General features: G+C 38.1%; 2 protein-coding genes across 2 annotated transcripts; both read left to right on the forward strand.

The window, feature by feature from the left end:
• The first annotated feature begins 7,652 nt into the window (after positions 1-7,652).
• Positions 7,653-10,110, forward strand: LOC106644401 (innexin inx2). Its single transcript, XM_014359872.2, has 2 exons — positions 7,653-7,812; positions 8,701-10,110. Exon 2 carries the CDS (start codon positions 8,728-8,730, stop codon positions 9,775-9,777), a length of 1,050 nt encoding a protein of 349 aa, XP_014215358.2. The 5' UTR covers positions 7,653-7,812; positions 8,701-8,727; the 3' UTR covers positions 9,778-10,110.
• A 2,946-nt stretch (positions 10,111-13,056) lies between these two features.
• On the forward strand, positions 13,057-18,111 carry LOC106644400 (innexin inx2). Its single transcript, XM_014359871.2, has 3 exons — positions 13,057-13,625; positions 13,746-13,876; positions 14,953-18,111. The coding sequence occupies exon 3, from the start codon at positions 14,999-15,001 to the stop codon at positions 16,073-16,075; it is 1,077 nt and encodes a 358-aa protein (XP_014215357.2). The 5' UTR covers positions 13,057-13,625; positions 13,746-13,876; positions 14,953-14,998; the 3' UTR covers positions 16,076-18,111.
• The last annotated feature ends 8,176 nt before the right edge of the window (positions 18,112-26,287 follow it).

Genomic DNA, 26,287 nt, shown 5'->3' on the forward strand with positions numbered 1-26,287 from the left:
TGATCGTAATATTCATATAGTCGCCATTCGCGTATCGGTAGATTTTTCCTGCTTATTTTTCACGCCATGTTATGCCCGTATAAGAATCGCTGATGCTGCTCTTTTTCCTCGGTTCATGTCGCGCAACGTATCGTTAATGCAGCTAAGCTCCCTTTGACCGAGACACATTTTTATTTTTCAACTCTCAATTCTGCAACGAAACTCACCAGTGTCGATCGCCAACACAGTTTACCGATCACAAATCGTATCGTAGCGCGTGTAAATGCTGATACCATCAAGTACCGTATACTTTCTCTTTTTCTACAACCTGTTGATTTCAAGCTGCATACGCATGTGTATACACACAGAAGTGTACGAAAATTAAAAAAATTTCACATTCCCAAGTCTGCTCGTAACGCGATCGGTAATTGTTCCTTCTTGTCCTCCGCACTTCTATAAGCAGTAGCGCAGCTCTCGTTTCTCCCAGCATATTTTTGTAACCCCGCCTCAACTCGATATCGCGATATTATATCAAATGGGCTCTCGTGCTCGCAGATAAAAACCGTACAATTATTCTTGAACGCCAGTTAGCCTCCATTGGGGCTTATTCGCTGTGTATAACACTCCATCATTTCGACATGCTTTGATTAGACCATTAATCGCTGACGTTTGAGTTTAGTTGTTATTATTTTTCATGTTTTACTTCTTTTACCTCTTATCAATTAAATTGTGGGTACACCTTAATTATGCTGCGTGTGTATGATAAATTTCAAAATTTTGATCTTGGTTGCTTTGAAGCTCATAACGTTCAGTGCTGAATGGAATGCGTGTGAGTATTATACCCACCACGCGTATGATAATATACGCATAAATGGTTGCGCGAATGCACAATGCACAAAATAACCACCTGCAGGCATGTAGTACACGCAGGCAATAGGTGTACGTAACTCAGCAGAGCTAGTGATTATCGTTTCATGCAACGACTTTCCAGATACATTCTTCGATCCTGGCGTCACGTGGCAGCTTTTGAGTTCATCGGCGTAAAAGTTACTGTTTAACGAAAAAAGAAAAAGAAAAAAATTACTAAAAAAAAAAAATATTTTGTGCAACGCATACAATGTGTACATTAATGTTTAATCACAATAAGCTATGAAATTGTGAATCGCTCGTATGTACGGAAACACAGGGGGTATAGACTTTGCAAAAAAAATGTGACCAAATCTCTGACTTATACTTTGTGATTTTAGACGGTGTATATCGATTTTCCAAGCTGTAAAAATTTAAGGCCTCATAATTTTACTTCTGCAGTTAAAAAAATGTAAAAAAAAAAGAAAAAAAAACAACATATGGATTTTTTGCAGATTATGTATAGCTATTAAATAGCGAGATAAATATGCTTTCGCCACTCATAATAATCAAGGCCGCTCTTGAATGCGCCAATGCATCTGATATGCGTTTACTCGAGGACGCATTGTTGCCTGTACACTACTTACTGTTTTTATGTAACTCGCGCTGACTTTTGACCTAAAAAAAAAAAAGTTCAAGAGAATTACATACTTGCACCCATAAATTGGCGTTTGTTTGTACTTTGCTTTGATTTTACTGTAAACACTCTGCGTTAATGTTAATGCAAACATAAGCAACGCATTTACAACTAGATTTAATTTCTGTATAAAAATGTTTTGAATAAAAAATAAAAAAATCAGAATTGCTGAAAATCGTATAATCAAGTAAAAACGTATCGGTAATGAAAAAATTTACCTACTTCAACAAACCCCCCCCCCCATCCCCGTCATTACACAATAAGTAATACAAGTGCACGTCTCGAAGAACCTAGTGTCCATCCAATCAAGTGACATTTAAAGCGCAGTAATGCCGTGCCAACAACGAATCGATCTCCGATTCCCGCCCGCACCCTCGCAGCACCGCACACTTTTCGCGTATCGAATGCCCATAGAATTCGATACGACCTATATAGGCGTTGCAGTGTCGCCAATTACCAATAATATCACACATCGTGTGTACAGGCGCATGGATTTTCTATTATTGCTGCTGAGTTTATTGTAACCACGAGGCTATCGTTAGACGGCGATTATATACGTAAAAACGGTATTATTTTTTTTTATAAGAGTATCGAGAAAGCATACAGCCAGCGACATACTTACGTACACTGAGCGAACCCTTTTTACGAAACGGTTTAATTCAACCCTTTGTTGTTCCGTATTTTTTTATTTATTCACAAATACACCAAAATGGTGTCCCTGTCACGACAACCAGGATTGTTTCGACAAAGGGGGACGCTCGACCGAATTGAAATAATAGAGGTATACATTTTTACGACCGTCGTAAAAGTTTTATTGTACCGTTTTCGACACGCTCCCTCGCTCTCTCGGGTGGATTTTCTCCCGAATATCTCCATCATTCCTCAAAATCGGCGTCTTCAAAATACAGGGTACGATACATCCATACCAGAAGATAATAAACGACATGCACACGTTTATTAACCCACGTGTGAAGTTATACCTTCATTTCCGTTTCGGTCGAATACGATTGTTGGCCCAGAAAATCCATACATGCTATATGGTAACCGCAAGAGTGTGTGCATGCGAATACTTGAACAACATATACCTGGGCTTAAGATCAAGGTTACAAGTAGCGATCGTCTCAGGTATTGAATAACGAAGTATCGGTATAGAAATATATTATATCGATTCGCAACCTTAACGATATCAATATTCGCACGCGCCGTCGCAAAGATCGGCAAAGTCATCTTGAAAAACATGTAGGTATTATGCGGGCAAAGAAGTTGTTTCCGAGATCGATGCACGTAACAAAACCGAGTGCAACAATCGGCGGTGATTCATTTGTTCCGTTATGAAAGCCATATATACCTATACTTGCCGCGTGGATTTTCTCGGTAAACCTTGCGGGATGTCTTCGCTTGGTTTTTCGAAAAACGCCAAGGCAAAATGAACGAGAGATAGAGATCCGTCCGCCGAGTGATCTCAGCTCGGTGGGCATTTTCATTCCACGCGCAGCAGCGGTAATCGGAAAGGATTGCCATTCTTCTCTTTCTTCGCAGGTGGACGGGACAGACGATCTACACCGATCATCAATTATTCTTGCATAACCTGTTTACTCGTTCCACAACGTACAACTCGAGTTGCTCTATGTCCTGACTTTGCCATCGGTTGAATGTAACAATAATATATACGCAGAAATGGAGCCGTTTATTGTTGTATGGATCGTGACGGTACCGTTGTCGCGTGGCCGAGTTACAAGGACCATGATAGGTGCACTGAGAGAAAAAAATAATAAAAATTATTGAGAGATTTCATCAAAAACTACCATTCCATACAGTAAATCGGCAAAAAAGGTGAAAAATTTTATTTGTAACAGTAAAAATTATGATTAGAACGGGAAAGTAAAATTTATTAACCGACCATTTTAAGGTTTACTGTTCCAGCATGGTAATTTTTACTGTTCTAACCATAATTTTTACAATTCAAACTACAATTTGTACGATTACAACAATAACATTTACTATTGAAAATAATAATTTTCTCTTTTTTGCTAGCTTGCATCCGATTTACTGTGCGGAATGGTAATTTTTGCTGGAATTTTTATTATTTTTTTCTCAATGTGTATACGCATCGGGAGGGCACACGTTGTAGAATATTTATCGGTAAATATTATTAAGTACTTTACTTTTATCGTTACTATATGTACAGTAGATGGACGTGGTTCACTCCGGCGGTCATTAATGCCCCCTTAGGATTTTTGTCGCAACGGCCTTGGGTATGCGATTGCACGTTTGAACTAATATCTCACCGAACGATAAGCTCCGAAATATGACGATTTGAAGTTTACTAAGCATAATTAGTGGCGAGTTTGTTGAAGTTGACTCGGCTAAAAAACATTATCGCTGAATTAATGGTATTCGGTTGTCCGTACATTGTCACGCTTAATCGTTTCGAGGTTAAATGAATGTTGAATGTACGTAGCATATATTATGTGCAATCTCTGCTGTGTTAAGGGTAGATTATATCATACAAGTGTTTCTTTCACACCGCTCTAAAATTCTAAATCTGACAGGTTACACATATGTTCAAAAATTTGTAATGTTTAACATCGTACCATTAAGCTTTTTAAAAGAATAAACCATACCGCATTTATCTTATTGGCTGTTCTCCTTGTTCGTGTACGTATCAGCAGCTTTTATTCGTGATGTGAGCCATTTATTGTTATTATTTTTTTTTTTTTCATGCAGATAATACGATGACGTACAAAAAAAATTCTAAACAGAGACGCCTCGTCATTTGTGTACAAATAAAACAGAGAAGAAAGCACGTTATTCTTCATTTCACGAATACATCGAGTTGTCTTGAATACTATTGTATACCTACTTAAATTCTAGAAACGATGAATATCGCGTGGATCTTTTTTGATGGGTCAGGTATTCCTATCTTTTGTGAGTAGGTATATTTTTGTTAAGCAGAAGGTGTTTTTCGAGCCACCACGAAGTCAATATTAGATAGGAGCAAAGTAGAAAGTGGAAAAATGAGGTAAACCTATACCGTTTTAGAGTGTGTGTATTTATAATAAGCATATAATTATACTGTTTCGGTTAAACAGTTAGATTTTCAGTGAGCGCTCTCAAGGTATATACGGGATGGTTTTGTAGGCCTCAAACGCGTAAAGAAGTTTTTTATTTTTTATTTTTGGTAATACACGAAACTGTTGTTAAAATCCTTCATTTAGATTTATAAGCTCGACCATATTTTATTCCTATTCTACAAGTATACTATTTTTATTGCTGAGTATAAACAAACGGTAATTGAGGATTGAAAATTGTTCATCTTCTATTAAACACTATTAAGTATCGTGCGTTTGTCAAAAGAAACAATTGGTTAATGACGTGCCGAGTCTCAAAAAAGTATCTGCAAATGTAGCAGTGCAATCAATCACAAAATGACAGTTACAAGGTGTTCGGGAGTCAAAATGGATCACTCGATGTGTATCATTAAAATTACTCAACCACCTGCAGCAAGTACTCAGACGTGAGTCATGCGGTAAATAAAGAAATCGGTGTAACGAGTAAAAAAAAAAGTATAGTACATCATGACGTACGTGTACACTGTATACCTATACCATAAAATTAAAGTAACGCGGGTCCTAGTAACGGGTATATAATTTATTTGTTGCAACGTGCGCACATCCATGTTTTATGTGGACGCGTGATCGGTCGAGATAAAAAAAGGAACCAACACGGAGAGTATAAAGGCGCTCTCTCACCCTGAGAGAAGGTGGAATTTCGTCTCCTGTATACTTGGGGGGGCCCCCAGCTCGGTTGCCATGGAAACCAAGCGCACCCACACCTGTAAGAAACCTATCTACACAATACACATTTACATAGGTATCCTACTCAGCTCCAGACGGATTCGCCATCACCTGCGCTCGCACGTGAGTCCCACCGGCTCTTTCCTATATATTTATATCCTTTGCTCTCTCCTGCCTCGGGTCTCCTTCTCCGTTTTCTTGCTCGTACATATACGCATCTCCCCGAGCGCCTGCTGTCTCGTTTCCACTGTAAACCTCGGCTCTAACGTGATGTGTCGTATTTTTTTCATTTAGCACGGGTGGAGACGAGCGAGCGCGGTGGAAAAGGCATGATCGCCAAAAAAAATGGGACCACATGGCTTATCCGGCCCAGCCATCGCCCAACAGAAACACATGTATACCTATGTATCCTTCCAAGTGGATTTTTATCTTTCGCCTTATATACGTATATATACCTACTGGAAAAACGGGAAAGACTATAGATGTTCCGTATAGGCTTGGTGGTTGGGACGCGTATGTGGGACCACTCGTGCGAAGATTTGGATTTTCTTCCACTCGCGTGAGAAATAGAGTGTGTAAAAACAAGCGTGTAATTTTATTTAAATTTTACTAACGCCACGTAGTGCATTGTTGTTCAAATTATTTTCAAATTTTAACAATTACGAATCTTTTGCATCCCAGTTTCCCTGGGAAATTAATGATGCAAGAACTTTGAGAAAGAGTATGCGCTATGCATAAATAAATAAAACAAATGTTTTGGGGAAATAAATTAGCCAAGAAATTTGCCATGGCCGTACTTCAATCGCAAAACCAAACAATACACACCGTCTCTTATACCGTCAACAGTCCTCGGAGAAAGACGATCTATGTCAAACAGCCTTTCCGGAAAAAATTGTATCCATGCATGTAATTACTTATGCAGTTAACTCGTAACTTGTGGATGTATATTACACATATAATTGTAGAGATCTTTGCGGGGCTTTTCTCATCCATATCTTGCCTTGATCCTCTCTTCCATAAAAATGAGAATTAGTTTTTTTCTATAAATCAATATATATAAAAGAAAAAACATGACAGTCGCTAAAAGACGATGCTGAATGTATTTTATTTTTATGTATTAATTTGGGATATTTGTAAATTTTTAGATGTGTCTACATTCTATTAATACTGTATGAGACACGATGGAAATCGATACTTGAATTAACAAAAGTTACGGGCTGTTTTTCTAGATGCATTAAAAAAAGATAAGCAGTTATTTTTTGTGATAAATTTAAGAGTAAAATTAAGCAAACGTTAACAGTCTTATCTATTGAAAAATTTACAAAACTTGGTTAAAAGGGTGATTTTTAAATTTATTGTATAAAACGTTGGATATTCAGCCTCAAAAGTTGATGGAAAAACTTTTAGAGGAGAAGTAAAAATGAATAAGTTTGCCAAGTCTCAATCTTTGCCATGGTTTGTTTTTTTGAGAATTTAAAAATATGTCATGCAAGTGTCTCGCAAACTGTATATATCGCTTAGTATAAGTACGCCAGTACGCACATATGTGTCATGCAACTAAATTTGTTGAAAATGAACGACTTTGTCTCTACATAATGACTAATCTTTATTTTTTATTTCTTAAAATGTTTCAAATTTTGTTTCAGCTGTGAATTAGAAGTTTGAGTATATATGCTTTTTTCCTCACTTGATTTTGAAACCTTAAAAATTTTAGTAACCATTAAATTTTACAGTCGTAGAAATTTGTCATTATTTTACGATTTATAGCACAAGAAGTTTAGTCAGCTTATCATCTTACTGTAAAAAGTAATTTCCTCACCGAAAGTTTGAAACTTGACATATAGCAGCTTTCAGTACGGATATGCGTAAGTATGGTTGATGGAAATTTGAAGAGCTATTCTTAATAAATTTACTGATAACGTCAGAAAGTCTTTAAAATATCGTATGTATCAATTTTATGACTTTCTATCGTCATCACCTTCTAATTGTAAGTCTTCATCGTAAATCTTGACATTGATGCTTTCGTCAAGTTAAAGTATTTCTATTTCTCAACTGCTATAGTTAACAGGAAATAGTAAAACATTGAGTTTTATAAAACATGTAACGATGCGACTGTACGTTGTACCCCCACTATCGAGTCTTTATACCAATTAGCCGTTATAACTGTTATCAGCAGCTTGAAAATGGATTTTACTTCTGAAATATGTCGCACCTAACTACTAATCAGTAAAAACGTAGCTAGCACTGCTGCAGTGCATACGAGGTATAACCTCCAGTCTATTCATTTGGGTTCATCAATCTTTTCTATCCTTCAGTTCAGTTTTGGCTTTGCTTTCGGATTTAAAGGCTACAGATGTGTTGAATTATTACTTTGACAAGTGTGCTTTGTTCGATGTAATCTTTTCTTTATTTGGTTCATTTTCCATACTTTTCAACAAAGCAGAAGGTTATTGCGGCTAGCAATAAAAAAAAGGCGTCCAATAAGTGAACGAGGTTCGTATCCTCACATAATACTTTCGTACTTGATTCGTATATAAAATGATTTGACTATCCTGATACTTTTGTGAAAGATTACTCTTACTTGCTTAGTAGCAAAGCCTAAACAAAAGAAATTTTTCAATAAATAGACTTATGTAAAGAATGTACTCAAAAAATCATGCGACTGTTTAACGATCGCTGAACGTTGAGAACTGCGAAACTTTAAGTTTGGATTGCGTAAAAAAAACCCCTTCTAGAACTCAGGTGTCTTAAACTTTGGATGTTTGCTTTTGCTGAGCTCACTCAGAAATAATTATTCATTAATATATTGTTGTACATTCAACTATGTGAGGTAATAAAAGCGTGCTTGAATAAAGATGTCACGTCAGTGTCGAAAACCACGATTATGATACCGAAGAAAGAGATTTTTGACCGGGAAATATGAAAAAGATTTTTTTTTTTTTTAGATTTAAACGTATGAATAACTTTTCACCAGGAAACAAAAAAGTAATATTCTTCGATGCAGTGCTAGAAAGATGGATGACTACATTCCACATGCCAGTTCCAAGTATTACTTGGCAGTTTGCTTTGTTCTTCGTATATAAAAAACGGCTCACATGAGCTTGATCAAGTCTAAACCCTAAAATTGACGTAATATGTCAAATGGAACAAAGTAATCGCCCTCAAACTGGCAAGTTAACTTAAGCGCAATTTTGTATACTTATATGTAATAATTGCCGAGAAACGAGCATTATTTCACGGTCGGTTGTGGTTCACTCTTCCTGACACGTCAATCGACTCATTTATTTCACAACGTCACAAAAGTAAAAGAATACGATAGATAGTCTCATCTAGCTTAAAAATCCATTATATTGATTTTTTTGTACGTCTGTTCGCTTGTAGATAAATCAGAAATAGCAAGAAGCAAGGATGTTTGACGTTTTTGGCTCGGTGAAGGGCTTCATAGAGCTCGATAAGATTGACACTGACAACATTGTATTCAAGTTGCACTACAAAGCAACATTTGTCATTCTATTGGCCTTTTCGATACTGGTCACCTCGAAACAGTACTTCGGTGACCCCATCGACTGCATAGTCGATGAAATTCCATCGGACGTCATGGACACGTACTGCTGGATCCACTCCACCTTCACGGTGAGACATCTCCATGGAATCCCCGGCAGGAATGTGGTCTCCGAAGGTGTAGGACCAGCTGAAATTGACTCCCAAGCCGATTACCACAAGTACTACCAGTGGGTGTGCTTCGTTCTCTTTTTCCAAGCCATCCTATTCTATGTCCCGCGTTACTTGTGGCAGATGATGGAGGGTGGCAAACTCAAGATGCTCGTGCTCGACATGAACTCACCGGACATGACCGACAACGCCAAGGCCAGCAACAGAAAGATCCTCGTCGACTATTTCATTACGAACCTCAATAACCATAACTTTTACGCGTTTCGCTTCTTCTTATGCGAACTTCTGAACTTTATCAACGTCTTCCTGCAGATGCACGTGGTCGACCGTTTTCTGGATGGTGGGTTCAAAGCGTATGGCTCGGTAGCCCTAGATAATTGGGACGTTAAGGACGAAGTGTTCCCAAAACTGACCAAGTGCACTTTCCACAAATACGGCCCCAGCGGTAGTACAGAAACTTTCGACGGTCTCTGCGTACTTCCTCTGAACATCGTCAACGAGAAGATCTATGTGTTCCTTTGGTTCTGGTTCTGGTTCTTGGTTGTCGTAAATGGCTTGAATTTGATGTATCGCGTGTGCATGATTGTCGTGATTCAATTTCGCGTACTCCTCCTGCGAGCGCGTTCAAGGCTCAACAATAGCAAGGAAATCGAGAAGATCAACTGTAAATGTCAGATCGGCGACTGGTTCATACTTTACCAACTCGGCAGAAACATTGATCCGCTTATCTACAAGCAGGTGATTACTGATTTAGCGGTCAGGCTTTATGTTGCGGAAAGAGTCTAGAATATATAACTAGAGTGTTCTCAATCGATTCAAAGTATTATTTTGTACATACATTTTTAAAGTTTTAACAATTACATTGTAGTTGCTAATTTTCCTTCCTAGTTATCGTCTTTTGCGTATATTTGAGTAAAATTTGTGAAGCTATCGGTTGAATGTCCGACCTGTGTTTGCGTTATTATATTCTTGCGTTCATATACTTTAATTGTAAATAAATAACTCAACAATTTAAATGTACAAAAAAGGTAATCGTTTTGGAAACACACACCAACATAAATCATACATTTAACTGTATCGACAGGAATAACAATTTTATTATGGATGTAGAAATTTGTAATAAAAAATAACGATTTAAAAAGACCTACACATTGTTGTGATAATTTTGGTAAACCACTTGTAATTTTTAATTTATAGACAATGCAAAAAATATAATAAATTCCAATCATGTTTCCTTACAGTAAGTTTTAAAGATAAACGTACATTATGGATTTTTGATGATAGTATCAATAAAAACAGATGGTATCGTTCATAAAATATTTTTGATAAAAAAACCAATGTATTTCCAAACCTCTTGAAGAAAACTTACTTATCAATTGTAAGCCATGTTATGACAAAAAAAACTAAATTATGAAACATTTTATGTACAAGATCACATCGGTAAAGAAGTTACATGAACAAAAAACTTTCGTTACTGTTACGCGTAATGCCAAAAACCATTCAATCTCATAAGTTTTTATTAAAATTTATTATTTGAGAATTTCCTAATGACAAATTTTTTATTAGGTAATTAAAAAATATTATTTCATGTTCATTGGGAAAATTTAAAATATTTTTTTGGTCAATGATGTTGAAGTGTATATATATATGTATATATATATACATCTTTTTTTTTTTTTTTCAAATTTCAAGTCATTTTTTTCGAGTCAATTTATTGACAAGTATACCAAATAAATGGACAATAACGGGTGTGGAAAATAGATTTTAATGAATTTTATAGTATGATTTCGTAAAAACATCCAGGCCTAGATTTCATTGCTTCAGAGTTACAACTGTTTAAATGTGTCAAAATATATGGAACTACATAGTTTCCGTTCAAAGGTTATGAGAATTTGAATCGAAGAACCAGAAATTGAAGGATACATCATATCGAAATTTTCATTTTTTGATTTATTCTATGTATGATTAAAAACTCGCAGAAATTTGGAACGGAAGCTACCTATAATACTTTTTTTTTCTGTAGATTTTCTTTAAAGAACATCACAATATTTTATGCAATTTTCATGTATACTTAGATTGTTTGCCATAACTTTAGAACAAACGAGAGGTATCCTCTGTAACAATGATTTTGTACTGTGGAATACGAGGTAAAATATCCCAATGTTTCTCATCGTGTCGAAAACTTAACAATTGATCTGGGTAAAATTAGTAGCGTCACTTTATATCACAATTTTCAGTATTAATCTTGCAAAAAAATAACTTAGTACCAACTCTTTCTATTCAAACGAAAAATCCATACACGAAAATGATCAGAAATCAAGATTAGTGGTATATAATTCGTACTTGAGCGAACGTGACAAATGTTAAAATTAATTTGAAATCGTTGCTATTTTTCAGTTTATGATTGATGCTACATGATATAAAAATTTGGAAATAATAAATATAAAATATTTTTAATTGGAAATAAAAAATAAAACGATTATTGGTAATTTTTTCTTACTCTGTCACATTTAAAGTAATAAAATTTTTTATTTTGGTTGTACAAGTGTCAGTTCTTTGTAGTATTTTGCACACCAAAATTCTCGAAAGTTAAAACTTTATTCAGTAATGTGCAATATTAAAATAATTTTTTGTAAGATTAAAAACCATCTCGAGTATATTTCATTATTCATTACTTATCACCTCATCTGATTTGTACTTGTGGTTACAACAATTGACTCTCGTCTAAAGTTTTATTCAATGACATGCATACATAGATATCTGCTTGATCAAATTTAAGAAATCAAAAAATTCGTCCTGAAAAGAGTTTAAAACTTTTTCAAAGGGTATAGGTTTTAATGAATTGTCTTTAATTGTAAAGCCCAATTAGCCCAAGATGATAAAGCCAATCCTGAAAAAAAGAAATTTTTTACATATCAGGGAAATTACTGAAGTAATGGTGTGGAAAGAGGCAGTGTATTTATAAGTTGTTATATTGTGAGTTTGGTTTTTTTTTTTTTTACGAGCCCCGTTAGATGGCGCTGATGCTGATCTCAAAGTTATACTAAGACCACGTGATACAGAGTGGCAAGTACAAAACTTGTTTACAATGTTGGTAGATTAATATTATATTATTGTTAATGTTTACCAAACTTTCGTGTCCTACAATAAAAATATTTAATTTAAAAGTAAATGAAATATGTTAATGGTGGAGTAAAGCCTTTTGAAGAAGGAAGCATAATTTTAAATTTGAACCATGTTTTACTAAGTATATGGTCGTTATAAAAACTCTAAAACGGGATTAGATAAACACTTTGCTCTGTGTTTGCAATCGTCTAAAACATTTAGCACCGCAGACGTAAACAGTAAATTTTTATATAATAAGTATATGTCTTGTTTATTTCGAAAACAGTACAGTGTATATATGTACACTGGTAGTAGTGTAACACTACTGTCGTTTGTTTTACGGGACTCGTCGCGCTATATGGAGTTGAATTTTGTGCGGATTGCGGAGTGTATACACCTACCTATGGGACATGATGGGAGCCTGTGTAATATATATTATGGCCTTATTCCCCTCTTTCTTCATCGTCGGCGCAGCAGTCGCAGCACTGCAGCAGTTTCGTACCCTTATACATGTATGTATACCTGTGCACACACACCTTTAGAAAAGGGGGAGAAAAAGAGCCAGCTAAGAGTGGGGCCTTCCCCCCCATATTCTCGTCCTATCGCAAAAGTTAGGTATAGTGCAAGATACGCAAGCTGCACGAGCGCACGGCAGAAATCATATATATATATACATTTCGCGTGAGCACAGCGTGTACACTCAAAGGCAAGTATTATAAGTATACGCGGGGGACACCACGCGTAAAACGCGTTGCGATCGTGGAGCAAAGAGAAAGAGAGAAACCACCAAGTGGGGGAGAAGGTATTATAAAGAAAGAAACGCAGGAGAGCGACGGAGATAGCAAAAAAAGAGAGGCAAGCACAAGAGAAACGGCACACAGCGTTTGGACCGGGGATGGGGAGTGGCGCGGCAAGGGACGAGGAAGAAGCAGCGGAGGAGCGGAAAGGAAGGGTCCCTCGGCGAGCACGAGCTCAGTCCCCGACGCTCTCGTGCGCGCTCGTGTGAGCTGTTCGAGAGTCAAGTTTGACAAAGAGAAAAGTACCCAAAACGAAGCCTGGCTAGGTCCTACAGGCTCCCTCTCTCACTTGGCTGTGCCATATACGTGTATTTGTACATACTTGGACGTTTACAGTGAAACACTAGAGCAATTAAACGTAATTTCTTTTTTTTTGCACGACTTTTTTTTACTTTGGTTGTAAAAGAGAGCAAAGGAGTACAGGACATACAGAGAGCCTGCTATGGAGACTTGACTGTACACAGGCATCAATAGGTACGCATGTATACCGTTTGAGTGCGTGTTGTATATATATACACAATAGTGACGGACAAGCCAGTGCGTGCAATAAATAAGGGAGCGAATACCTAAGCAGGAGAAGAAAAAGGAAGGGCCTCTCTCTCTTAGTGTACAGTGTGCTGACAACGGGATAGCATTGCTGTGTTTAGTGCGTCGCCGTCATCTTCCGATCGAGCGTGCAACAGTGCTAACCAAGGGAGGATTAAGGATTCGTTGGCTGTTTCCCTCATTTAGGTCAGTTATTTTACTTTGCTTTTTCCCCCGATACAAGAAATGCATACGTTTTCATGCTGCTTTGATACAAATGTGCTGTTATCTTTACTTTGTTTTGTTGTTTTTTTGTTTCTCGAGAAGGCAGGAGACGCTACATAGCTTGAGGCTACGTTCTGACAGACAACGCAGAGAAAAAGGCACACATCGTCCACCACCATTCGTTATTCTCTTATCTGGTTGGGTCTCTAGTTAAAACCCAGTATTTACACGAGGTTAGTATCATCATCCTTCTTGTTTTCTGTTGTGTGTTACTCAATTTTATGGCTATTCCGGTGCTTTTAAGGGAGTTGAGTTTTGTTTTTGTTGCAAAAATCAATGAGAAAGTGAATATTTTATTATTATTCATATTGCATGCACTACATAATTACGTGCATATTCGAGAGCGAAAGACAAACCATGTTTGTGGGTTAGACAGAGCAACCACGGCTTCGAGCCGAGGAGCGTGGTTGGTGCGCGCTGTGCCGGTGTCTTTTCATGCCTCACCCGATTGAGACTGTCTTATACCGCGTAAGCTACTCCCAGGATCATGTCTGGTAGCCAGGCCAAGCCCTGATCGGAACCTGAAAGGGCCACTGTAGGTACGGGTCGTATGTGAAAAAGTGTTTTAGAGAAGATCCCACAGTATATTATGCACGGCTTACAAATGCATGGATAAATTTATTTGTTTTATCTTAATTACTATTAAATTTTGTTTTTCAAACAAAAAAAAGAAACATTACTTTTTCCATATTGCATCATCGTGAAAAAAATAGGTAATCGTTGATTAAAATAACAGAAAGTATCATTTAACAATTTGAGGCACTTAATATTAAATCTGATTATAATTAGTAAACGTAATTATGAGTTTGTCAAACAAAAGTTTTTTTTGCCATACTTGAATTATGGACAGCCCTTTTTAGATGGTGTCAAGACCTAGTTGGGCTATTGCGTTGGAGAGGCGCTTGAGCATACGACCCTTTCAGGCCAAATAAGGGCCGGACAGGGCACCTCTGCCACTAGATCCGACCCTGTGAGTAGGGGGAGGGAGAGGAAAGGAGTTCAGAGCTCTAATTCACCGCAACTGTTGCTGTGGGGTTTCTTTCATTTGTTTGCCCTTGGCCACAAACCATCAGAATTTTCTTAATTTTAATTTCATTTTAAACAACAAATTTGCAAACAGATCAAAGAAAGTTTTTAATACTGCTTTCTAATTGATAAATATTTTATACCTTTAATTATTATTATTATTTACTTATTTTTTTGACAGGGGGCCTGCGATCTAAAAATCTTTTTTTGTTATTTTTCCCAGGGTTATTTATTTTTAATAGGCAAATCAAAGAGAATACAGAGCCAAGATGTTTGACGTTTTTGGCTCGGTGAAGGGCTTGCTAAAGCTCGATGTGGTTTGCATTGACAACAATGTATTCAGATTACATTACAAAGCAACCTTTGTCATTCTGGTGGCATTTTCGCTGCTGGTCACTTCAAGACAGTACATTGGTGATCCCATCGACTGCATAGTAGATGACATCCCTCTGCATATAATGGACACTTACTGCTGGATCTACTCCACCTTCACGGTGCCAAAACTCAACGGAGAGCCAGGCAAGGATGTCGTTCAACCTGGTGTAGCACCGCACCGGGATGGATTGGATGAAGTCAGATACCACAAGTACTACCAGTGGGTTTGCTTTGCCCTATTTTTCCAAGCCCTTCTGTTTTACATTCCTCGTTACCTCTGGAAAACGTGGGAAGGTGGCAGAATCAAGATGCTCGTGCTCGACTTGAACTTCCCGGTCGTAAGCGAGGACTGCAAGGCTGACCGTAGGAAGCTCCTCGTCGACTATTTCACTACGAACCTTCACTCCCAGAACTTTTATGCGTTTCGCTTCTTCTTTTGCGAATTTCTAAACTTCATCAACGTCTTCCTACAAATGTATGTTGTCGACGTCTTCTTGGGCGGCGAGTTCTCGCAGTACGGCTTGGAAGTCGTTGGGATCACAGAAATGGATCCAGACGATCGCATCGACCCCATGTCTCGAGTCTTCCCAAAAGTCACAAAGTGCACCTTCCACAAATATGGTGCTTCCGGTACTGTGCAGAAATTGGACGGTCTCTGCGTACTCCCGCTGAACATCGTCAACGAGAAGATCTACGTGTTCCTTTGGTTCTGGTTCTGGTTCTTGGCTGCCATCAGCGCCATGAGTTTGGTTTACCGAGTATGCGTGTGCACGGGAGTCAACTTCCGTAGACTACTTCTGCGAGCGCGCTCGCGGCTCAACACCCACGACCAGATCGAGACGATAAACAAAAGGTGTCAGATTGGCGATTGGTTCATTCTCTATCAGCTCGGCAAGAACATCGATCCGCTCATCTACAAGCAACTGATATCCGACCTAGCGAAAAAGTTTGAAGGCAAGGAGAACGTCTAGGGAAAAACTGCTTTCCAGCTTCGACTAGCCCATTTATTCTTTTTCCTGATAACGACGATGCAGCCGTAATCGAACGAACGATCGATCGCAAGACCGAAAACGAGAAGCTTGGAAGATTGCGAGGAAGAGAAGAAGAAAGATAGAGGGACAGATCGCGTGTACCCTGCCGATTATAACATACTTACTCTAGGTGATTCAATTTTTTTTCTTTTTGAATTCAAGAGATATAGACAGAAAATGCTCGAGTAAAAGTTAATTTGAAGCAAAATAAAATAATGAAGATAGAACGGAAACTGAAAAGTGTACTTGAAGCATATTTGTGATGATGTGCGTACCTTCCCCGCGTGAGTAGCGCAAAGGCAAACGCAGCTCAGGATTTTCCCCAACGTTATCTCTTGGTAGTCTGTAACTAAGGGAATTTCTATGATGAAAGAAAATCATGCCCACGCGATGCACTTTTAGTTGTTGTTCTTGTTACTTTTATTTGCGATTAAATTTCTGTATCATCTTCCGCCTGTCTTCTCAGCATCTTTTGAGCGTGTCCCAATGCATTTTGATCAATCTTTTACTTTACTTATACTTTACTTATTTATTTAGCTGTAGTATACAAAGATTTATTCTGTTTCTGAACAATTTCGTTTATAATGAAGATTAAGGTAGTCAAAAAAGTAGTACATACAAAATTTTTAAGCCATCAGTCGCTACACTGTTCATGAGTATACTCTTATTGTATTTAATAGAATAGAAAAGAATAGCATTAAAAAAAAAAAATTAAAAAAAGTTTGCATACAAGTGTTAGATATGATGCGTAGTTGCTTATTATTTTTATCATTCATTAGATGTAGATTCTACGTTTGGCAGTATTAAATGGGATTTCGTTGACAGCGTGGAAATACGTTTAAAATAAATGCACTTCCTAAATGATTTTCCATTTTAATTCACCATTACATTTTTTTTCTTATTTCTTATCGTTGCGTTCATTTCATTTGAGATGTCTAACTGTGTCGTGGTAAAATTAATTATAATTATCATTTAAGATGAAGAAACAAAATTATTTCAAGTTTTTTTCTTAACACCCAAAAAAATGTACACGATAGTCGTAATAGTTGCACGATTCTCGGTAAAATTTTGGAAATAATGGCATCACGTGTTTTCGCACCGCGGATTTTCCTCATGAAATTTGAACAAAATTGAAAACTCGGGCGGTTTCTTTCTTTCGAGCCATTAAGCGTTAACCGGACGTGGTGTAAAATTCCACCGGAGTAACTCGAGAGACCGAGGGGAGGCAATTGAAAGCCGGGGTTAAAAGAGACACTGGTCGGGTAATTCAAGTAACGCGCTTGGCGAGCCGAGGAAAAAAGCCGCTCCCGAAATAGTATATTACAGTAGTCAGTCACTCCGTGAAGAGCTGATGCAGCGCCGGAAGTGCTTTGTCGCCCCTTTCTCGGGATTCAAATTTTTCGAGTCAATCTTTTTTCCCATTTGAAAGGCAAAAATACTCTACCTTTGCATTAAAGCTGACGATGCACTCGCCGATCTCTCGTTCCCTATCGAAATGAAATACACCGATCCTCTTGATAAATGTAGCGGCTTTTTTACGAGAGGCTTAGACATTTTGAATGCCTTGGATGTCAAATTGCAGAGCTCGTTTGTAATTGTCCGCTGTAAACTTGAAACGTGCGAAAACCGTGCACTATTTTGCGTTTTAAATATTCTTAAATTAGATAAGCGAATTTAATTATAGTATTCACTTATACAAAAAAAAACTCTATAGATTAGCATAAAACATGTTTTGGCAACACTCTATCCTTTTCCGCGACAATCGTTAAAAAACAGAAAAAAATTCTTGTAATATGGAAATAAAAATTCAGTCATGATTGAGAAGAATAAAAAATCGAGTTGGAGATAATTTTATTTTTTAAACATTAACTCATAATTATAATAACTGTTATTAACTTGTAAGAAAAAAAAAATAAAAATAATCAAAACTTTTTAGCCTTTTAAGCCAGTTGAAAGTCTTGGGGGGGGGGAAAAAAATATGTATCTCAAAATGTCGCGTACTTTCGCTTTACCTCGCTCTTCGGGCGAAGAACGAGGCAAAGTTGTAGCGAGTGCCGGGGAAAAGAAAATGACTCTATATCCGCCGCTTATCGCACAATTAGAGCCCGCGAAGCCTCGGCGAGTCTTCCCGAGACGTCCTTTTTCTCACGGCTCGCTCGAGACGACGCATATATGTATACAGAGAGAGAGAGAGAGATAGAAGTTGCAGTCGAGGGAATGAATAACAAATGAGGCTTTCGTTATAAAAAGGAGAGAAGAAGGAGAGCGGACGTGGGAGGCGAAAGAAGGATCGAGAGATCGGTACAGCCCTTAATGGCACCGCCGTCTACCGGAGAGCGCGCGAACGAGGGGATCGGCTCTTTGTTTCTTCACAGAGGGTCCTTTTCTTCGTTTTAACGAAGCTGCGCTGGCTTGGTTTTTCTTTATCTCCGAGCTCTTGTTATCGCGATGAAAAATTCTCTCTGGTTTCGTATGTATATTCTTACGGGGAAAAGTACAATAGGATTTTTCGATGGAAAACGTCCCGAAAAGCTGGGAACGATGGGAACCACTGGTTGTCCCGTGCTTATGATATTTATGCTCTCTTTCTCTCTTTTCGATCGCATTCAGTACGTTATTTTTTTGTTCTTTTTGAAACGGAAAAAAAAAATTGAGTCCTACAGGTTTGGCATGGTTTGTTTTCTCATTTGTTTTCATCTCATTAAAAACCTTTGATGATTTTTTTATTGTTTATTTTTTTCTAATGTAAAAAATCTGACGGGCACTTTAACGAAGCTGTACACGTCTCGCAAGTGATTTAATCGAGATTCGTCATTGGAAAAAACAGTCTTATCAGCTGCGCTGCCTTTACGGAAGAATCGTTTCTTGATACTGCGTGAATGTATGAAAAGTATGGATTAGTCATTCTGTTACTTTGCTTTGTTATTTTTTTTTTTTTTTTTTTTTTTTCTGAAGTACTAACTATTTTTTACATGTATCGAGTGGATGAAATTATGCCATGATCTGTGGAGCATTAAACTTAACTGTAAATCATTATCAAGTGCACCGTTGGGTTTGCCTTTATGCGCTAATACAGGGTACGAAGAGACCCATGTTCTGCATTTTTTTGTAACTTACCATCATTGCAATATGGCTTACAGATACACACATCATTTTCGACTTTACAAAATCATCGTACAGTTTACGTAGTACTGCCACCCTGAAAAAAGTTTTGTTCTTCATTATTTTAGATTGTTTGCCTTATATAAAGCATATGTTCAAGTGTTCTGTAACTTTTATATGAATAATAATTTTATGTAGAAAATAATGCGTCAATAAGAAAAACCCGAGAGTATATGAAACAAAGAAATCAAGCCTCATAGCGTTTTTGTAATTTTTTTTTTTTTTTTCATCGAGCGGTCGTCATTAAAAATCTGTACCTCCAACGGAAGTAACAACCGTCGTCGGATGCGTGAATATCTCTTGCTGATACCGATACAGAACCGTATACTCTCGCATTACATTACGATGATCGACGTTGTTTTTACCTTTCATGCGAATCATCTATTGTACAAAATGTTGACAGTATCGTTCATTTCCAAGTATCGTCCAAAAAGCGCCAACAACAAAAGTACGGTATAGAAAAAAAAAAGAAAAAAGAAAAATCCAGCGAGACGATAATGAGGCCTGTGTAAGCTCCTGCTAAATAATCGAGGCGATTGGTTACATTACGTTCCAACTTGAATGCGAAGTACTACAACCCTTTCGAGTAAGTGCACGCACGCACATGCACATACGTTGGCAAACGCACGTGCATGGGTGTGCGTGTGTAGGCGTATAATGTGTCAACGCGTGTGCCAGCTTTTTTTTTTTTTTTCTTGAGCGAGAGAGACAAAGAGAGACTGGGACGAGAAAAAGAGGGAGCTACGTAGCTGCTTAGTAGTAATTTAGCTGAATTGTGATAGATCCGTTTAACGGCATATGACTGTTATATGCGCGTATACTCGGTAAGGCGCGGGAAACCGAGAGAGAAAGAGAGCGATGTGTGTGACGAGAGACAATAATTGTGGCGCCGAGTATGATCATAATTTTTTTCGTATGTATACGGACATATCGAGTGTACGTCTATAACGCAAATGTGAAAACGTACGTCAATGCGAGGGACCAATGAACTACTATGATATATTTTTGTAGGTTCGACAGAAAAGCATTCCTAGATTGTGTCTTTTTAAAAACATTTTCCAATTTTTCCTTTCCCCCCCCCCCTTTTTTTACATACAAGAGCTTTTTTCTGTATAAACTGTAATGATGTTATGTTTGAAAGAGAAAAAACAATTGAGAGTAGGAAAGTGCTGAGAGTGTGAAGATGTGTCTTTTATGCGAACATTTATTGTATAAAAAAGTGAATAAATTAATTTCTAAAGGTAGCAGGGGTTGTCTTGTTACTTGCTTCCCATTGTAAAATTCTTCCTTTTTTTTTTTTTTTTCAATACTGCGATGAAAAAAAATGAATAATAAATCAATAAACTGTATAAATAATAGAAATCCTCATCCTTTGTGCTCGGAAATGTCACAACCAAGCCATATTTTTCCCAACTCTTTCGTCAAAGATTTCCAGGTGTTCGGTACAAGTAAGTATGTGCACACATAAATCGGCCGGACGAACGTTGCCATTTACGGAGCGCGTTCTCTTTGCCTCGAGATGGAAAATCGAGTTTCTCCAGACCACGAGAACTGCTGCTTAGGTGAGTATATTTTTCGAAAAAAGCAATTTCCACGCGAGATCTCGCATCGGCATCTCTTTACTACAAGTGCGTAAGAGCTGTCTTTACGTAGAATTGATAAATGGCCGAGCTTTTTAACAACGAGCTTGACAGACGTGACTGATCGACCGAAGGCTCGCGAGATAAAAATCGTACGTTACAGTGGCTCGAGGCAATACGTGAATAATTTTCAGTAAATCGTTAAATCAGCACACTGCACCTACGACGGGTGTATTTTCTCGAAGAAAAAAAAATCCGTAAAGAAATCACAAAATGATCAGAGATAAAATTCCAATAGTTTCGTAATTTTTCGTCAATGAAACCAGTAACATCTGAGCATTGGCCATAATATATCAGTTGCCAAATCGAGTTATCAACGACCTCGCACACCCTATAAATATACGTAAATGGATTGTACGGACACGTGTGAAAGGAAAATCTAATCGCGTATCAATACTACTGCTGCGGCACGTACCCCTCGCTACAACCGATCCAGACACCCATTAGATATCACTCGTCAAAGCGCAGTTCATCATCCGTTGGCCTTGAATTAAATCACATATTGTACACCTAAAAGGGTCCGTCACGTCGTACAGCGCGCGTAAGCGGAAGCACCTTGTCAAAATGTCTCGAGCGTGTACAGCGCGTTACCCGCATGTGACTTATATTCATGTAGGATATGATACGCTCAGGTATGTACATTGATACTACGCTGTGTGAGAAGATCATAGGCAACGTTACATAAATCCAAGCTCCCTGTGTATATAATCACCTTATCGAAGGCACAAGTATACACGTGTGATAGCTACTCTGACTCTGATACGAAGTTGGTTTCTTTCTTTATTTATTTTTTTTCTCTACAAAGAAGTTTCGGTTTTGTCGGACCAAACGAGGTGGTTGGCCAAGCGATCCAAACTCATTTTTTTTTTTTTTTTTTTTTTTTTTTTTTTTCATTCTGTAAATATGTTGCACGCTTGGGGGGGAAAAATACATCAATGAATAAACCATCTGCCGAACAAACACTGGTGAAAAATGCTCGTGATGTATATTTACACATCGATGACAATTGAACATTATTTATTGATTCGCGATTCTGCAAATATTATACGAAAGAAAAAAATACACCCTTTTACTTGGAAATCGTAATTTTATTAATGTTGCGGGCTTTGGCGATAAAAAAAAAGTGCACAAGCAGTAACTAAGGATAAATACTTATCTTCGAGAGAGATATGGGTGCGAGTATTCAGTTGCTCAATTACGTTATTTCTTTTAAAACACATGCCAAAGAAAAACGCTGCTTTTGCAAGTTGTGACAAACGAGTAAATACGATTAAAATCCCGAAAAAAAAAAAAAAAATTGTTTGTATAGTCATTGGTAAAAAAAAGTTTTTTATCTCGCTCGAAAAAAATGTTTTTTTTTTTTTTCTAGCTAGATCAACGGCACCAATCTGCGCGAGACAACGTTTCCATATACTTTATCTCCCGCGGTGTTCCCTCACGTACACCGGTTTTACCTTGGTACTATTATCTCAGTTGGTGGATAAATTATCTGGCATCTGTATTTTTTTCCCTCCGCCCTCTCCCCCCCACCCGAGGGTCCAAAAGCCTGTGTGGTTTTTGTCTATAATTTTACCCGGAGTTATTATTACGTATTGCACCGAGACATTTTTCTTCGAACACCTGGGCACACCATATATTATAACCGTATGGCCAACAGCTCGCGTTGGATTTATGATTTCGCTCGTTGTGGAAAACTGCTTCCTTTTAACAATTAGCCATGTATAGGTCCAGTCAAATGATAAGATGAAAAAAAAAAAAAAAAAAAAAAAAAAAAAATGTGAGGTACGTGGCAGGTATAGTCCACGTGTGAGATTATACCTGTGTACATGATACCCTCGGAGGTGCAGGTTGTAAAGTAGACAATGAAAACCACTGCATGGACGAGGAAGAAAGAAAGAAACTGGCTCCCTATATATACGTATACATAAATCCCCTTTGGAATGTGGTGTCGTCGTCCACGAAATAATGATAATAGCGAGAGAAGACGGATAAAGGAGGGGAGAGAGGGAAAAGTAAAAGTCGAGAAGAGGGGCCGTTTTTCTCTTTCTCAACTCCAGACTTTTTTACATGGGAACAAGTAGAGGTGTACGTGCAGACACAGAATCCCGGCCCGACGAGGTGCGCCTCTTGGCACGTAGGTAAGTAAATGGAAACCGGCGTGCAACTGCGACCGGACGGCCAAAATCGTCAAGGGAATAAGTAATGGACACGCGGGAATGCACTTGTTCCTTTTTTTTTTTTTTTCTTTTCAACTCCTCAGGTTGTATTTTATTGCACTTGGCGCGTCTTATCTTCCCCAGCTCGAAACGTCGGATCATAGTTTCGTGATCCAATTTCGTCCCTCATAGTTCCCCAAGAGCAAATAGCATTCGATGTCCCGTGGCTCCAGGTGAGAAAATAAGAGAAAAAAAAAAAAAAAAAAAAAGAGATCTTCAGCAGCGCAAACATTTCACGCTCGGCGGTATAAATGTATATACTTATAGGACGCTCGACTCTGGCGCGTGTACAAACATTTGTACAACACTTGCGTCAATTTTTCCGTAAACATAGCGTGTGGGCACGCATGATTAAACAGTAATAAAAAAAGACCAACTCCGTGACTCTCGTGGTTTTTTGATGTTAGAGCCGGTGTGTACCTACGCGTGTAAAAGATCTCCGAAAAATTCTTTCGGCGAAAAAGCGCTGAGTAACCATATCGACCGATCGTTTCGGATTGAAATATATGTATAGAATATGCGCGTAAGCCTACAGTAAAGAAAAATTATTATTAAATGGAATTCATCAATCAGCGATGGCTTTTGAAGGAACTTTTTTTCCCCTCCGTTGCCGTACATTCTCATCCTTCCATAAGGATCGGCTCTGCTCTCGGCCGTAAAAGGCGGCGCTCTCGAAACGATTCCATACATGATCCACACATCATTCGTACAAGTCACGGAACAAAATATTCAGCAGCTCTCGGTATACCCTATATATGTTTTTTTTTTTTTTTTTTTTTTTTCTTCTTTTTCCTTTGTGAAAAAAGTCACGTAACCCGCACCTGATGCCGGTTTTTCACAGTCGTAGGGTCCGATTCAATGGAAGTGCTGGTATATAAGAGCATTTTTCACGGTGCACAGGATTCGTGCACACCGCGCGGAAGAGAAATAATATACCAAGGCCCCATCAGAAAAAGAAGAAGGATAAATCGGCCGCGAAGGCATCGGTTGTGTGTAAGTATACGTATGGGTACAGATCAACGTAAGTAGCTCCCGCACGCGAGACCGAGAAGTTGGGCAGGTATGAGGTAGTATAGGTAAGTGTATATACTTGATACACGCTCGAGTCGATTCGTGCGCTCTCGTACAGGTACGAGCCGAGGGCAACGGCCGGTCAAAGTCCCACTCGCGAGCAACTCTTGCCGGTTGCCGGTTAAAGGCCTTTTTCCTCCCCTCTCCCTCGTTTTCTTTTCCTTGTTCCATGTGCACGTCGACTCCTGGCCGTATATGTCTCTCTCTCGATACACGGCTTTTTAAGCGATGGACCTTGGACGATGCTGCCGCCACTGCCGAATCGTCTCGCAAGAATCAAGATTTACCGATACTTTTCCTCGATCGAGCGAGTATACACGTCGATCGATCGGTTGGCCCCTCTAAACTTTTGCGGACCAATGTGGTGTGTCCTTTTTCTCACGTATATATACCGAGAAAATTAATAATGCGGAATAGTATAGTTACCAAAACGAGAAGAAAAAAAAATGGTTTTTTTTTTTTTTTTTTTTTTTTTGCGTAGGTGTGCGAACTTTGGCACGCGAGTGAATTTTTTACGAGCCAACCGGTGTCCAGGGTCCCTTTTTTTATTATTCTCGCCGTCTGTGAGGTTCTTCTTTTTTTGTATCTGGCATCTGCTTTATTTTGCCTTTGTTTTTTTTCTTTCTTGACAAAAGTGAGACAAGAATACTAAAGCCGATTTTCACAAACAATCGAGAGAGAGAGAGAGAACTACAATGTAATTACACATTTATCCGGGACGTTTGACAAATATGTTTGATTTTCCAAGTTTCGCTCTATCGGAATTTAATGAGCACACTTCACGCGCTTGCGAATAGTACACGAGCGCAGCAATTGCATATGATAAATACTTACCGATCAAAGGTCGCTGGCGCGCAGCGTTCATCAACCCCGAAAGATTTCGCTATCGCGTGCATGTAGTTTTGATTCATCCCGATGTAAACATGGGCGTTACGTGTGTGCGTAAGGGATGAAAAATTGGGTAATTCATCAAATTAGTTTCTTCCCCTTTGAGGTGAACCCCCTCCACACGCCACAGCCATAATATTATGTACTTGGTGTGCGCGTACGAGAGAACAGCAGACAAGATATGGATGTATTACTATAGATCACCGTTCCCATTACCCGGACGTGTACCACATAATCGAAGAATAATACTCTTTCAAAGCTTGGAGTAAATAGTGAAGGAAAGAAACAAAGGAGTCTGGAGACAAGAGCGACGCGTGTGTTTACTTGAGGGTATCGAAAAATAGAACGTTCGAAATGATGAATACCTAAAGAGCTTTTTGCCTCTGATACAATATAATACAGTTTGGGCACAAATTAAAAAGTCCCGAAAGGGTTGGAACTATTAGAAAATCAACTTTTACAAGGACATGATAAAGATATATATTAAACATAAAAAAAATACTGTAAACGTAACAATGATTGAAAAAACAAAAGTTCAGGAAATATCTTTGAAATTTCACCAAAATAGAGCTTCCGGAGAGTTATCTATTCACACTGCGTAGTCGTTCCAAGTTAGGTATAGTACTTCAAACCACCATTTGTGAAGTTCTGTTTAAGCTTATGAACTCGATGTATATTTAATGAGTGATCTTTCGGCAACGATATTAATTTTAATGATAAAATACGAGAAAACCTAATGGTTGTTCCAAGTAAATAACAAAAAGCCGCACTTTATCGAATTTAAATCATTTAAATGGCTGCTAACGCGTCAACCCCCAAACTTTTATCATTTCATGGTTACGCGAGAAAAAACAAACAATTATTTTTTGAGGAAAAAAAAAAAGAAAAATCTCAAAAAATTTCTGCCCCAAACAAACCACGTGGTCAATCTCACGAAAACCCCCCAAACATAAAAAAAGGACTTGGTCACGTGACAATCAATGTCTTGTCAAAGGAATTTCTTACGTATAAAAAACAAACGAATCAAATGGGCGTTACCTAATAAGCATCTATAACATCAACGTTTCAAGAATGTAAATACATCCCTACACGGCGGCAAATAGGCTTATCTGTTTACCTATAAGCAGGAACATACATACAAAGGGATGTCGCGATGTGAACGTGTTATCGTCGTC

Source organism: Copidosoma floridanum, unplaced genomic scaffold, assembly GCF_036245765.1.
Source record: "Copidosoma floridanum isolate Cflo_tuat_1 unplaced genomic scaffold, Cflo_Japanese_pri ptg000001l, whole genome shotgun sequence".
In the NCBI taxonomy this organism is placed as follows: Eukaryota; Metazoa; Arthropoda; class Insecta; order Hymenoptera; family Encyrtidae; genus Copidosoma; species Copidosoma floridanum.